The sequence below is a fragment of the Populus trichocarpa genome, chromosome 5 (genome assembly GCF_000002775.5).
Source record: "Populus trichocarpa isolate Nisqually-1 chromosome 5, P.trichocarpa_v4.1, whole genome shotgun sequence".
Lineage (NCBI taxonomy): Eukaryota > Viridiplantae > Streptophyta > Magnoliopsida > Malpighiales > Salicaceae > Populus > Populus trichocarpa.
In genome coordinates this window covers 3,077,952-3,092,149 of record NC_037289.2, presented here as the reverse complement: position 1 = coordinate 3,092,149, position 14,198 = coordinate 3,077,952, and the positions used below count along the sequence as shown (strand labels likewise).

At 34.1% G+C, this 14,198-nt stretch overlaps 2 protein-coding genes, 1 long non-coding RNA gene and 1 other non-coding gene across 8 annotated transcripts in view; 2 read left to right on the top strand and 2 right to left on the bottom strand.

Annotated features, from left to right (window-relative positions):
- Positions 1 to 937: 937 nt before the first annotated feature.
- Positions 938 to 13,993, top strand: LOC18098926 (cysteine synthase). 2 transcript variants are annotated; one of them, XM_052453022.1, is made up of 12 exons: positions 938 to 1,068; positions 1,848 to 1,904; positions 2,010 to 2,119; positions 2,395 to 2,452; positions 2,790 to 3,053; positions 3,134 to 3,271; positions 3,397 to 3,448; positions 3,924 to 4,003; positions 4,206 to 4,265; positions 4,402 to 4,482; positions 4,851 to 4,944; positions 13,749 to 13,993. In XM_052453022.1, exons 2-11 carry the CDS (start codon positions 1,863 to 1,865, stop codon positions 4,941 to 4,943), a joined length of 978 nt encoding a protein of 325 aa, XP_052308982.1. In that variant the 5' UTR covers positions 938 to 1,068; positions 1,848 to 1,862; the 3' UTR covers position 4,944; positions 13,749 to 13,993. The 2 variants fall into 2 exon arrangements, with proteins under 2 accessions (XP_052308982.1, XP_024457543.1); XM_024601775.2 differs by lacking the exon at positions 13,749 to 13,993 and having other exon boundaries at positions 1,060 to 1,181; positions 4,851 to 5,107.
- Positions 973 to 13,993, top strand: LOC18098924 (cysteine synthase). 4 transcript variants are annotated; one of them, XM_052453023.1, is made up of 11 exons: positions 973 to 1,068; positions 10,727 to 10,783; positions 10,889 to 10,998; positions 11,289 to 11,346; positions 11,685 to 11,948; positions 12,029 to 12,166; positions 12,279 to 12,330; positions 12,782 to 12,861; positions 13,064 to 13,123; positions 13,260 to 13,340; positions 13,655 to 13,993. In XM_052453023.1, exons 2-11 carry the CDS (start codon positions 10,742 to 10,744, stop codon positions 13,745 to 13,747), a joined length of 978 nt encoding a protein of 325 aa, XP_052308983.1. In that variant the 5' UTR covers positions 973 to 1,068; positions 10,727 to 10,741; the 3' UTR covers positions 13,748 to 13,993. The 4 variants fall into 4 exon arrangements, with proteins under 4 accessions (XP_052308983.1, XP_024457548.1, XP_024457547.1 ...); XM_024601780.2 differs by lacking the exon at positions 973 to 1,068 and adding an exon at positions 8,461 to 8,600; XM_024601779.2 differs by lacking the exon at positions 973 to 1,068 and adding an exon at positions 9,955 to 10,061.
- Positions 5,574 to 14,198, bottom strand: part of LOC112327584 (uncharacterized) — an 82,943-nt gene continuing 74,318 nt past the window's right edge. Inside the window, exon 4 of the long non-coding RNA XR_008059247.1 lies at positions 5,574 to 5,697. This is a non-coding gene — a long non-coding RNA (uncharacterized LOC112327584). The remainder of the gene's footprint in view (positions 5,698 to 14,198) is intronic.
- LOC112327719 (U1 spliceosomal RNA) lies at positions 5,575 to 5,734 on the bottom strand. The gene has a single exon (XR_002982140.1). It is a non-coding gene; the product is annotated as a U1 spliceosomal RNA (small nuclear RNA).

Genomic DNA, 14,198 nt, shown 5'->3' with positions numbered 1-14,198 from the left:
CATCAATTCAAGTTCTACAAACTTCAAGACCATTAAAAATTTATATTGTCATTAATTTCAAAACTCGTAGGATTAGTCAAAGCATGTATAAATTGCCTCATACATCTACATTAGTAAATAAATAAAAAACCTTCAATTCTGATGGAGTTATTTTACAGAGCATGCATATAATAATAGCTGTCCATGACTTCGTGACATGCATTCCTGACTGTGATGATAATATAATACTCTACAGAGGATTCCTGAGAACCACAGCAGATACGTCTTGATCATCAACAATAAGTTACCATTGTTTCGCGTTTTCTTTTCTCCGGGAAGTAAAAGATGCCTTCGGATCAACTGATACCAGGGAAGTTAAAAAAAAATCATCTACCCTGTAAAAGATAAATAATATAAATATTATAGATAATAATAAATAAAAAAATTAAAAAAAAAATATTATGAAATCGATGGCAGGTTGAGATTGTTAAAACTTTGTCAACCTAGCTCAATTTATATACCCTATACAACTCATTGTTTGTTACAATTAAATTAATTCTTTTATTTTACACAATTGATTAAGCTAACGCATTAAGTATAAATTATTTGTTATGGTTTATGACAAGTTTTGGATTAATTTACAGAGTATAAATTTTAGTTCTAATTAAGTGTAACTCATGAAAATATTAGTAATATAAATTTAATTTGCGGATATTTATAATATTAAAAAAAAGTAGGCCGTTCGGATCAAACTTTCTCTTAAATAGATTTAGTTTATAATTTATAATTTTTATTTAAGATAATCAATAATTACGTCAAAAAAGACAAGGAAAAGGCAAAAACAAAGGCGAGTGGAATTACCTGTTACAAACAAAGACAAGACAGGCGAAGTCAAAAGCTTCACTTTTACATTCACACTAGAAGCTAAACCTTTGACAACTCCACTTACAAAAATTAATTTAAAATAAATTTGTATAAAAAATATGCTATAGGATCAGCATATATCAACCAGCTACTATTGCTCTTTCATTGCAAGAAGCTCCCTACTTTCCTTGTTCTCTCTATATATAGATAGATAAAGATTTCTTGGTAAGTTCTCTTAAGTCCATCGTATATCTAACTTTCTTTCATTTCTCTGTTTTTTCTTGTAAGAGAGATTGTAGCTTGGAAACTTACATTGTTTAAAGTTGAAGAATCTCAAGGTTTGATGTATAGCTTTTCTCAATTTTTACTCTTTGATATTATATGTGTTGATGCTGGATTTTAGAAGCCTAGAAGGTTTAGTTGTTCATCAGTTCATGGATTTTGGAGAAGGGTTCGGGGAGTGTATGTGAGTGTTACAGTGGTTTTTCAAAATATTTTTTTGTTTAAAAATATATATATATTTTTTATTTGTTAAGATTTTGGTGAAGGGTTCGGGGAGTGTATGTGAGTGTTACAGTGGTTTTTCAAAATATTTTTTTGTTTAAAAATATATATATATTTTTTATTTGTTAAGATTTATTTTTGATAATAGTATATTAAAATAATTCAAAAATAAAAATAATAATTAAGTTTAAATAAAAAAATAAATTTTGGTCAACTTCCATTTAAGCTGTACTCTGAAACAAGGAGCTATGAGGAGAGAAGTCTTTTTTTCTGGGTTGATGCTATATATTTTTTTGGTTTATAATGTTTGTTTTTGTGGGTGCAAGAGTGTCGCAATTGAAACTTGGAGTTCCTGAATCATTTCCTTATAAATTAAATTGTGTTTTGGTGAATTGTTCAAATGGTTGCAGTATCTGCTATTTTTTCTGTAAAGGTGTGTCCTTTTTAGCTTGTTTTTTTTTTTTTTTGCTGATCACTCCATGTGTTCTATGCTTGTGCAGTAACCGGAACAAAAAATGGCAGAGGAGAAGGGTTCAATTGCCAAAGATGTTACTGAAGTAAGTTGACTCCATTGCCATTTCCAAAATTGTTGAATTTGTTCTTGAGGTGCTTTGATATGGGAGCCCTGGCTTATATATTCTTTTGTACTTGGTCCAATATAGCTTATTGGTAAAACACCATTGGTGTATCTCAACAATGTTGTGGATGGTTGTGTGGCGCGTGTTGCTGCCAAACTGGAGATGATGGAACCTTGCTCGAGTGTCAAAGATAGGTATTGTTTAGATTTCTGTTCTTTGTTGGAAAGTTGAGATCGGTATGCTTTATATATTAACTTGGCTATGATCAGGTTTATTTGGTTGCCAAAGCCAAAAATCTTCCTTTGCTGTCGAAATTTAATATGTTTCTGTTTCTGCATCCAATGTTGAAATTGGATTTGCTCAACAAGTAACAATGGGGCCTTTAGAACATCATCATTAATGAGATATTGGTTTGCTCAGCTTGATATATATGATATTCTTCTTCCTGTCTTTGTTCCCTTGTTTGTAGGATTGGGTATAGTATGATCACAGATGCAGAGGAGAAGGGTCTAATCAAGCCGGGCGAGGTTGGTGATTCAATCCTACTTGAGCAGATATGATACATGAATTTTAAGTCCAAGTTAGGTTGTTTTGCTTTGAAATTGAGTGATATGTTATATATAGCTATTGAAAATTGATCAATACATGTCTTGGCTTAAGACTTCATTGCATCAGAAAATCATTTTCTGCTGGCAGATATGATACATCAATGGATATTTAATTATTAGTTGCCAAGCCTTGTAATGACCAAGTCCAGACATTGACAGTCAACTGATCCGTTTTCTGTTCATTGCATACAAAATAGCTTGAAAGTCATTACAAAGGAACTTGCGTGTTGACATGGTTTCTTTCTTAATGCTGAAGAGTGTCCTGATTGAGCCTACGAGTGGCAACACTGGCATAGGGCTGGCATTCATGGCAGCTGCTAAGGGCTACAGACTGATCATTACCATGCCTGCTTCAATGAGTCTAGAGAGAAGAATGGTTCTCCTTGCTTTTGGAGCCGAGTTGATCCTTACTGATCCTGCCAGGGGCATGAAGGGGGCTGTTCAGAAGGCTGAAGAGATATTGGCAAAGACACCTAATGCTTATCTTCTGCAACAATTTGAAAATCCTGCCAACCCAAAGGTGCCATTTGTTTTCATTTCGCACGTTTTCTGACTTACTGATTTGAGAGAATTGCAATCATACTGATGTTGCCTGGTCAGATTCACTACGAGACAACTGGACCAGAGATATGGAAAGGGTCAGGTGGGAAAGTTGATGCCTTTGTTTCTGGGATAGGGACTGGGGGAACAATAACAGGTGCAGGGAAGTATCTCAAGGAACAAAACCCTGATATAAAGGTTTACTTCTCCGCATTGCTTGACTTGGAGTGGAAGTCTTTTTTTTTTTTTTGTGGTATTGATAGTTTCTTTATTATTTCTATTGTTTCTTATCTTGGCGTTTGTTCTTTCCTTTTCGTGTTTAGATTTATGGTGTAGAACCAGTTGAAAGTGCAGTGCTGTCTGGAGGGAAACCTGGTGAGTCATGGTTTCTTGGACATTCATTTGCTTTTGTTCTTTTCCAAGAACCTACAATTCAAATGTTGTAAACTTGATCACAAACTATACAGTCCAATTAAACAGTGATTAGAGTTATGCAAAAGCTCATTGATTCTATGGATCCAACCGTTTTCATACGCTAAAACAAATAATAAAGCTCACTGATTCTATGGATATAGGATCCTGGTCTAATCCTTTCGACTTTTACTTTGTCGGATTAGAAAAGTATATGCATTAGGAGTTACGTTGTTTTATGTTTGAATAATTCCCCAATAGTTGTTGGAACTTCTAAGCCATCTGTCTTGCATTCCTTTAAGATGGATATTCAAAACCTTGCACAACATTTTCCACAATTGGACATGTCCCATATGATTCTGTGCTCTTGAAACAGCTGCCTTTTCCATGTATTCATGATTGGACTAACATTATCATTGTTTTCTGGAATGGATCCAAGGTCCACATAAGATCCAGGGAATTGGCGCTGGCTTCATCCCTGGAGTTTTGGATGTCGGTTTACTTGATGAAACTGTTCAAGTAAGTCTGTGTTCTCTTACATAATTCCCAAAACGTATTCCTAAAACTCCATCATATACAAATCCAAGTTCCTCAAGTCTAATCTTTGTCGCATGCTCTGATTTATTCTTTAAGAGAAAATACCGTTTGTTTTTTTTTTCTTCCTTTTGATTGCCTTGCTGCACTGCTACCTGAGAGACTGGATCGTTAAATGACTTTGCAGATATCAAGTGAAGAAGCCATTGAAACTGCAAAGCTTCTTGCCTTGAAAGAAGGATTGCTGGTAAGCTTACAATTATTTGATATTTGTTGCAAGAAGGAACCCAGAACTCTACAGCACTCCACTCTGTTAACTGGATCATATTTTCTGGGTTTGACTTTAATCAAGAATTCTTTTGAGGGCATCATTTGGATTTCAGGTGGGGATATCATCTGGAGCTGCTGCAGCTGCTGCCATTGAGATAGCAAAGAGGCCTGAAAATGCTGGAAAACTCATTGTTGTAAGTTTGATTTTCTTCCTTTTGAAGTAGATCCATCTGCAACTTGCTAGTGAGCCTGCTGCCCAAAGCTATCCCATAGATGAAACAAATTTGTTTCCAAATAGTAAAGTTCATTGCCAATCTAGCAACCATTTCCCTTGATATTTTTTATGATGAAATTATCTATTCAAATAATGAATGTTCTTGAACGATTATAGGTGATAGAAAATCTTCAAGCACGGTAATAGTGATGATAAGTACCATATTCTTTGGCAAAGCTTAGCAGCATTGCGTTTAGCACATGCCGTATCTTTCTGAATACCTTCTAGTGCTTGGCCTTTGTTGGTGTTTTGTTCTGTGCGTCTTACCATTTTTTCTAATGTAAACAGACGATCTTCCCTAGCTTTGGGGAGCGTTACCTATCCTCCGTGCTTTTCGAATCGGTGAAGAAGGAGGCGGAGAACATGGTTTTTGTGCCTTGAGGTGGAGAGCATGGCTTATAGGAGCCTGATGCGGAGGCTTTTCTGCTCTGTGTATCTGTATATATTAACAAAGGGCTTGTGCGATGGATTAAGAAACTTTAATCATAGTGTTGTGAGATCAAACAAAGTCCCGTTGATAGTATATTATGTTATTAAAAACTTAATCATAGTGTTGTGAAACTAGAGATAAGAAAATCGATAAAAAAAAAAAAGAAGAGTTAATTAAGTTAACTAGCCAATATGCAATTTGGATCTTGAATTTCTTTATTTTCATTGAATTTAATAATTTTTTATTTTAAAAATTATTTTCATCCAAGCACACCCATTATTAAAATTTAAATCCAAGGTCTGCAAAAAAGAAGAAGAAAAGCTGTTAGACATTATCACATCACAAAAAACACACAGATATATATGCAGGTGGATGAGACAGACTTCTTTTTTGGTCTTAATTAATTATTCCTGATCGATATCTCAGGCATCGCATTTCTTCAAGTGTCCAATGTTTCTATGATCAACGCAACATCTACTCTCAATGCTCGGAGCCTCAGCTACTATCTCCGGCGCCGAACAAGTTCAGATGAGGCTTCAAATTAGAAAGACTCATAGCAAAATGTTTGATATTAGAATTGGACAGGGGCCGCGACTTGCGCAGCCCCCTCTGCCACAAATTTTGACGTAGGATCTCCCACTTGGGGAGACCTTAAGCCAGCACCCATCCTCAGTGCAATGGACGTCACTGACCTAGGCCATGGACCTTCCTGATCGCCCATCGACCCCGTCCAGGTAAGTATGTTTCCCGTTGCTTTGAGCTTCCTATTTATATTCCCATGCCTTGGCCCACGTCTTATGTTTTCTCGATGTGGGAATCTTCTTTATGCATTTCACATCATGTCATCGTCTACCTTCTTCATGGCGGCACATCAAACACTGTTAAAAGTTAAAACCCATGCATGCGCCTGCTAATCCTTAGTTTAACCAGATATGAAACATAACCAACCCGGCTAAACCTCATGAGACATAGTCTAGTCAAGGCTAGGACGGGTCTCAGCTAGAAGAGGTTTGAATGAGAAAAATAATCATAAAGCTGGCGTATACACATCTCTACCTAGCTAGGTTCTCTCAGGTTGGATGCATCAAAGTAGAATCTTGGTTTACAGATTCAAATTGCCAGATTAGCATCAATGTCTTGTTGCTTACAAATCCAATTGTTGGGAAGGAACTTGTTTAAATTTGTTGTGCAAACATCAAGAGCTGATAGAGTTAAAAAAGAAAATTACTTATGTATCCAACGGGGCAATCGAGGTCCATGAAAAGTAGGCCTAAGCTCGCAGCCATGAACATCTTCAAGAACATTAGCCTTCCCAGGTAGAAGAGTCGACAAAATGGCTGACACTCCATTTATCAACCTCGCCACATTATTCAATGACTCGTACGTCACGGTCTTCACCGATCTGCACTAAACACGAAAACCATAAACTTATCAAAACTGCTAAAGTGCTTTCTTTGAAGATTGTTTGCTGGTATGTTCTGCCAACATCTATTTTAAGATGTTCTTCTCCATGGACTAGAAGCCGAATATACGAGTCATGCTATAGTTTCTTTCCCCTCATTTCTTAGAGTTCTTTCAAATGCATGCCTTGAGCACTTTTCCACAGAAAATGCTTGAGAACCTAGCAATGGAAGGTCTCTTCCCTTCTTGATGCTGAATTCAAACTAATGTCCTACTTCCCAGCTCAGTCAAATGATGATTTGTCTGTTGAATTTCTAAAACGGCACTTTATTAGCCCATAAAATCTGCAGTTTCATGTGTACTCCAAATCCTGTTAAGCATCGTGCTAGTTTCCAACATCCAATTCTTCGTGACATGCATTCCTGACTGTGATGATAATATAGCACTCTACAGAGGATTCCTGAGAACCACAACAGATACGTCTTGATCATCAACAATAAGTTCTAATTAAGTCTAATTCATAAAAATTAGTAATACAAGTCCAACTTGCGAATATCCACACGAAATTTTTATTTTATTTTCTGAGAAATTGGGATATTCTTAAATCAATTTAATAAATAAATAAATATCCTTAAACATCAAATCAATTTCTTTTTCTTTTTTTATTCACAATCATTATAATTCTTCATATGCGGAGATGAGTCTGGGATCGGTGGATGCCCATAGTAACAGGCTCGGAGCCCACGGTGTTTTTAATTGCTAGTTGCTATTTAAGAGATAATGCCATACTTGAAGGGAATCAATATTAATTATTAAAATTTAAATCCAAGGTCTGCAAAAACACACACACACACACATATAGATGTGGATGAGACAGAACTTAATTTTTAGTTTTATTTAATTATTTCAGAAGTTTTTAATTTGCTTTAAAATAGTCATTGGCAACCCTTGTGAAAAAAGAAACCATATCAACTTCTAATGATAGTCATTAGATGTGATCTCATATATATAACATGTATGAGAAGAAAATTATTTAAATCCGACCCAACTTAAGATTTGGTTTATCGATTTATTGGTTGCGTAAGTAAACCTAGAATAATAAATAACAACATTGTTTTAAATATATTTTTTTAAATTTTAACCATGTCAATTAAGGTAGTGGTTGTTATTGTGGTAGATCTTACTTTTCAAAGTATTTTTTTGTTAAAAAATATATTAAAATAATATTTTTTTTATTTTTTAAAATTTATTTTTGATATTATCACATCAAAACTAGAAAAAAAACCTAAAAAAATAAATTTTAAACAAAAATAATTTTCAATTTTTGCCCAATAGCGTTTTGGCCGTGTTAATTCTAAATTAGTTTCTTTTTTAAACCTGACTTGAATTATAAATATCTATTCTACATCATATTTATAACTATGTTTGAATAGATTTCATAAGTATATTTATTTTTATTAAATTAATGTTTTTTTAAGTGTTTTATAATTATTTTGATAAGCTTTTATTAAAAGTAAAAAAAAATTAAAAAAATTATTTTAATATATTTTAAAATAAAAACACTTTTAAAAAACATTTAAAAACATAAATAATCGCAATCCCAATCGGTCACTGTTACTGAAAATCTGAAACATGATCGGCTGAATCCCAAGTCTATCCTCGTGCAAGACAAGTTTAGTATTGATGATGCTAAGGACACACATCAGAGGAAAGTCCACCATTAAAAGACCCATTTTTATTTAAGATAATCAATAATGACGTCAAAAAAGAGAAGGAAAAGGCAAAATCGAAGACAAGTGGAATTACCTGTTACGAACAAAGACAAGACAGGTCTGGTCAAAAGCTTCACTCTGACAATCACACTAGAAGCTAAACCTTTGACAACTACACTTCACAAATATATATATATATATATATATATATATATATATAAACAAGAACGATACTGAAAATAGCGGGACGAGGAAAATTAATTTAAAATAAATTTGTAGAAAAAATATGCTAAAAGATCAGCCAGCTACTATTGCTCTTTCGTGCAAGAAGCTTCATACTTTCCTTGTTCTCTCTCTATATATAGATAGACAAGGATTTCTTGGCAAGATCTCTCAAGTCCATCGAATATCTGACTTTCTTTCATTTCTCTGTTTTTTCTTGTAGGAAAGATTTTAGCTTGGAAGTTACATACTTTGAAGTTCAAGAATCTCAAGGTTTGATGTATAGCTTTTCTCAGGTTTTACTCTTTGATGTTATATGTGTTGATGCTGGATTCTAGAAGGTTTAGTTGTTCATCGGTTCATGGATTTTGGTGAAGGGTTTGGGGAGTGATTGTGAATGTTGTTGTTTTTGTTTTTTAAAGTATTTTTTATTTAAAAATATATTAAAATAATATATTTTTTATTTTTTAATATTTATTTTTGACAATAAAATATCAAAACAATTCAAAATATCAAAAAATAATTAATTTTAAATAAAAAATAAATTTTGATTAACTTGCATTTGAGCCGCACTCTTAAACAGGAAGCATGAGGAGAGAATTGTTTTTTTTCTAGATTGATGCTGTATATTTTTTGGTTTATAATGATAGTTTTTGTGGGTGCAAGGTATTCCAATTGAGTATAACTCATAAAAATTAATAATATAAATCCAACTTATAAATATTTATAATATTTATAAAAAATTTAATCCAGCCTGATATATTTAGCTCGTTCAAATTCAAACTTTCTTCTAGATAAATTGAGTTTATAATTTATAAAATATTAAAAATTAAACTGAATAAAATTATAAATCCAAATATGACTTGCTATATTCATTAACACTCCTGGCCTAAACATTAGCTAAAGTCAAGTTATTTTAAATATATACATTTTATATGGTTTTTTATGTATTTAATTTTTTTAATGAATTTAAAATGATAATGATCCTATCACCAAAGCAATTATATATATATATATATATATATATATATATATATATATATATATATAAAATACTCTAGAGCGAATCCTGTAATCAAAGGAGATACATCTTCTTGATAATTAACAATAAGCTGTCAGTGGGTAATTATATTTTTTCTTTTCCAACAATAAGGGATACTCTTAAATCAATTTAAATATTAATAATAATTTTTTTAAAATATCAAACATATTTAAAAAAATCAATAAATTTGAACTATGACAATCTCAAAATATAAAAAATAAATAAATATCTTAAAACATCTAATCAATCTCTTTTTTCTTTTTTATTCATAATCATTATAATTCTTTCTCTGCGAAGATGAATCCCAAGTCCATCCGTCGTGCAGGACAAGTTTAGTATTGATGATGCTAAGGGCACCCATCAAAGAAAAGTCCACCATTAAAAGACCCATTTTTATTTAAGATAATCAATAATGACGTAAAAAAGAAGAAGGAAAGGACAAAAACAAAGACGAGTGGAATTACCTGTTACGAACGAAGACAAGATTGGTCAGGTCAAAAGCTTCACTTTGACAATCACACTAGAAGCTAAACCTTTGACAACTACACTTACAAAAATTAATTTAAAATAAATTTGTATAAAAAATATGCTAAAAGATCAGTATATATCAGCCAGCTACTATTGCTCTTTCATTGCAAGAAGCTCCCTACTCTCCTTGTTCTCTCTATATATAGAGAGGTAAGGATTTCTTGGTAAGTTCTCTTAAGGCTCCTTGAAGTCCATCGAATATCTGACTTTCTTTCATTTCTCTGTTTTTTCTTGAAAGAAAGATTTTAGCTTGGAAACTTACATTGTTTAAAGTTCAAGAATCTCGAGGCTTGATGTAAGATTTTCTCAATTTTTACTCTTTGATATTATATGTGTTGATGCTGGATTCTAGAAGGTTTAGTTGTTCATCAGTTCATGGATTTTGGTGAAGGGTTTGTCGGTGCACGTGAGTGTTGTATCTTTTTTGTTTTCAAAATATATAAAAATAATATATTTTTTAATTTTTTCCAAGTTTTAATTTTGAAAAAACACATTAAAACCATTCAAAAATAAAAAAATAAATTTTAAACAGAAATAAATAAATTTTGATCAACTTTCATTTACGTCGCACTCCCATGGGCCATGAGGAGAGAAGTCTTTTTTTCTGGGTTGATGCTATATATTTTTTTGGTTTATAATGCATGTTCTTGTGGGTGCACGAGTGTCCCAAATGAAACTTGGAGTTCCTGAATCATTTCCTTATAAACTAAATTGTGTTTTGGTGAATTGTTCAAATGGTTGCAGTATCTGCTATTTTTTCTGTAAAGGTTTGTCCTTTTTAGCTTGTTTTTTTGTTGTTGATCACTCCGTGTGTTCTATGCTTGTGCAGTAACCGGAACAAAAAATGGCAGAGGAGAAGGGTTCAATTGCCAAAGATGTTACTGAAGTAAGTTGACTCCATTGCCATTTCAAAAATTGTTGAATTTGTTCTTGAGGTGCTTTGATATGGGAGCCCTGGCTTATATATTCTTTTGTACTTGGTCCAATATAGCTTATCGGTAAAACACCATTGGTGTATCTCAACAATGTTGTGGATGGTTGTGTGGCGCGTATTGCTGCCAAGCTGGAGATGATGGAACCTTGCTCAAGTGTCAAAGATAGGTATTAGTTAGATTTCTGTTGTTCTTTGTTGGAAAGTTGAGATCGGTATGCTTTATATATTAACTTGGCTACGATCAGGTTTATTTGGTTGCCAAGGCCGAAAATCTTCCTTTGCTGTCGAAATTTAATATGTTTCTGTTTCCGGGTACTTCAAATGTGTTTCTGAATCCAAAGCTGGAATTGGATTTGCTCAACAAGTAACAATGGGGCCTTTAGAACATCATCATTAATGAGATTTTGGTTTGCTCAGCTTGAAATTCTTCTTCTTGTCTTTCTTCCCTTGTTTGTAGGATTGGGTATAGTATGATCAAAGATGCAGAGGAGAAGGGTCTAATCAAGCCGGGCGAGGTTGGTGATTCAATCCTACTTGAACAGATACGATACATGAATTTTAAGTCCAAGTTGGGTTGTTTTGCTTTGAAATTGAGTGATATGTTATATATAGCTATTGAAAATTGATCAATACATGTCTTGGCTTAAGACTTCGTTGCATCAGAAAATCATTTTCTGCTGGCAGGTATGATACATTAATGGATATTTAATTATTAGTTGCCAACCCTTGTAATGACCTAGGCCAGACATTGACAGTCAACTGATCCGTTTTCTGTTCATTGCTTACAAAATAGCGTGAATGTCATTACAAAGGAACTCGCGTGTTGACATGGTTTTCTTTCTTAATGCTGAAGAGTGTCCTGATTGAGCCTACGAGTGGCAACACTGGCATAGGGCTGGCATTCATGGCAGCTGCTAAGGGCTACAGACTGATCATTACCATGCCTGCATCAATGAGTCTAGAGAGAAGAATGGTTCTCCTTGCTTTTGGAGCTGAGTTGATCCTTACTGATCCTGCCAGGGGCATAAATGGGGCTGTTCAGAAGGCTGAAGAGATATTGGCAAAGACACCTAATGCTTATATTCTGCAACAATTTGAAAATCCTGCCAACCCGAAGGTGCCATTTGTTTTCATTTCGCACGTTTTCTGACTTGCTGACTTGAGAGAATTGCAATCATACTGATGTTGCCTGGTCAGATTCACTATGAGACAACTGGACCGGAGATGTGGAAAGGGTCAGGTGGGAAAGTTGATGCCTTCGTTTCTGGGATAGGGACTGGGGGAACAATAACAGGTGCAGCGAAGTATCTCAAGGAACAAAACCCTGATATAAAGGTTCACTTCTCCGCATTGCTTGATTTGGAGTGGAAGTCATTTTTTTTTTTGGTATTGCTAGTTTCTTTATTGTTTCTTATCTTGGCGTTTGTTCTTTCCTTTTCGTGTTTAGATTTATGGTGTAGAACCAGTTGAAAGTGCAGTGTTGTCTGGAGGGAAACCTGGTGAGTCATGGTTTCTTGGACATTCATTTGCTTTCGTTCTTTTCCAAGAACCTACAATTCAAATGTTATAAACTTGATCACAAACTATACAGTCCAATTAAACAGTGATTAGAGTTTTGAAACCTTTTTCATACGACTAAAACAAATAATAGAGCTCACTGATTCTATGGATATAGGATCCTGGTCTAATCTTTTGGACTTTTACTGTGTCGGATTAGCAAAGTATATGCATTAGGAGTTATGTTGTTTTATGTTGGAATAATTTCCCAATTGTTGTTGGAACTTCTAAGCCATCTGTCTTGCATTCCTTTAAGATAAATATTCAAAACCTTGCACAACATTTTTCACAATTGGACATGTCCCATATGATTCTGTCCTCTTGAAGCAGCTGCCTTTTCCATGTATTCATGATTGGACTAACATTATCATTGTTTTCTGGAATGGATCCAAGGTCCACATAAGATCCAGGGAATTGGCGCTGGCTTCATCCCTGCGGTTTTGGATGTCGGTTTACTTGATGAAACTGTTCAAGTAAGTCTGTGTTCTCTTACATAATTCCCAAAACGTATTCCTAAAACTCCATCTTATACAAATCCAAGTTCCTCAAGTCTAATCTTTGTCGCATGCTCTGATTTATTCCTTAAGAGAAAATACCGTTTGTTTTTTGTTTCTTCCTTTTTATTGCCTTGCTGCGCTCCTACCTGAGAGACTCGATCGTTATATGACTTTGCAGATATCAAGTGAAGAAGCCATTGAAACTGCAAAGCTTCTTGCCTTGAAAGAAGGATTGCTGGTAAGCTTACAATTATTTGATATTTGTTGCAAGAAGGAACCCAGAACTCTACAGCACTCCACTCTGTTAACTGGATCAGATTTTCTGGGTTTCACTTTTATCAAGGATTCTTTTGAGGGCATCATTTGGATTTCAGGTGGGGATATCATCTGGAGCTGCTGCAGCTGCTGCCATTGAGATAGCAAAGAGGCCTGAAAATGCTGGAAAACTGATTATTGTAAGTTTGATTTTCTTCCTTTTGAAGTGGATCCATCTGCAACTTGCTAGTGAGCCTGCTGTCCAAAGCTATCCCGTAGACGAAACATATTTGTTTCCAAATAGTAAAGATCATTGCCAATCTAGCAACCATTTCCCTTGATATTTTTGTTGATGAAATTATCCATTCAAATAATGAATGTTCTTGAACGACTATAAGTGATAGAAAATCTTCAAGCACGGTAATATTCTATGGCAAATTTTAGCAGCATTGCATTTAACAGATGCCGTGTCTTTCTGAACTGAGCGTCTTACCATTCTTTCTAATGTAAACAGGTGATCTTCCCTAGCTTTGGAGAGCGTTACCTATCCACTGTGCTTTTCGAATCGGTGAGGAAGGAGGCGGAGAACATGGTTTTTGTGCCTTGAGGCGGAGAGCATGGCTTATATGAGCCTGATGCGGAGGCTTTTCTGCTCTGTGTATCTGTATTAACAAAGGGCTTGTGCGATGTGGATTAAGAAACTTTAATCATAGTGTTGTGAGATCAAACGAAGTCCCGTTGATAGTATATTATGTTATTAAAAACTATGCAATTGTTTAGTTCAATTGGATGTAATGAATATATATATTTGTAAAAATATAAAGATATGAATAGCAAGCAGAATGCTTTTCAAGTAGCAGAATAATTATAAGCATGACACAACCAGATCACACGCAATTATTTGCAGAATAATTGTGCTATAAATTAGAACAATTTACATAGCAATTTCCACATCTCACTCGAGTGAATCTCACTTTTAATTTGACATGAAAAATGCTATTAATCATGTTTGAAACAATTTACAACATAGAGATTTCAGATGCAATTCACTCTATTCC

What these genes read in the sequence shown, in the direction of transcription:
- LOC18098924 (XM_052453023.1), top strand. Translation starts at nt 10,742, where the DNA reads ATGGCAGAGGAGAAGGGTTCAATTGCCAAAGATGTTACTGAA. An exon ending in AAAATCCTGCCAACCCGAAG is followed by an intron (nt 11,949 to 12,028) that starts GTGCCATTTGTT and finishes TTGCCTGGTCAG; the next exon opens with ATTCACTATGAGACAACTGG. An exon ending in GTTGTCTGGAGGGAAACCTG is followed by an intron (nt 12,331 to 12,781) that starts GTGAGTCATGGT and finishes AATGGATCCAAG; the next exon opens with GTCCACATAAGATCCAGGGA.
- LOC18098926 (XM_052453022.1), top strand. Translation starts at nt 1,863, where the DNA reads ATGGCAGAGGAGAAGGGTTCAATTGCCAAAGATGTTACTGAA. An exon ending in AAAATCCTGCCAACCCAAAG is followed by an intron (nt 3,054 to 3,133) that starts GTGCCATTTGTT and finishes TTGCCTGGTCAG; the next exon opens with ATTCACTACGAGACAACTGG. An exon ending in ATGCTGGAAAACTCATTGTT is followed by an intron (nt 4,483 to 4,850) that starts GTAAGTTTGATT and finishes TAATGTAAACAG; the next exon opens with ACGATCTTCCCTAGCTTTGG.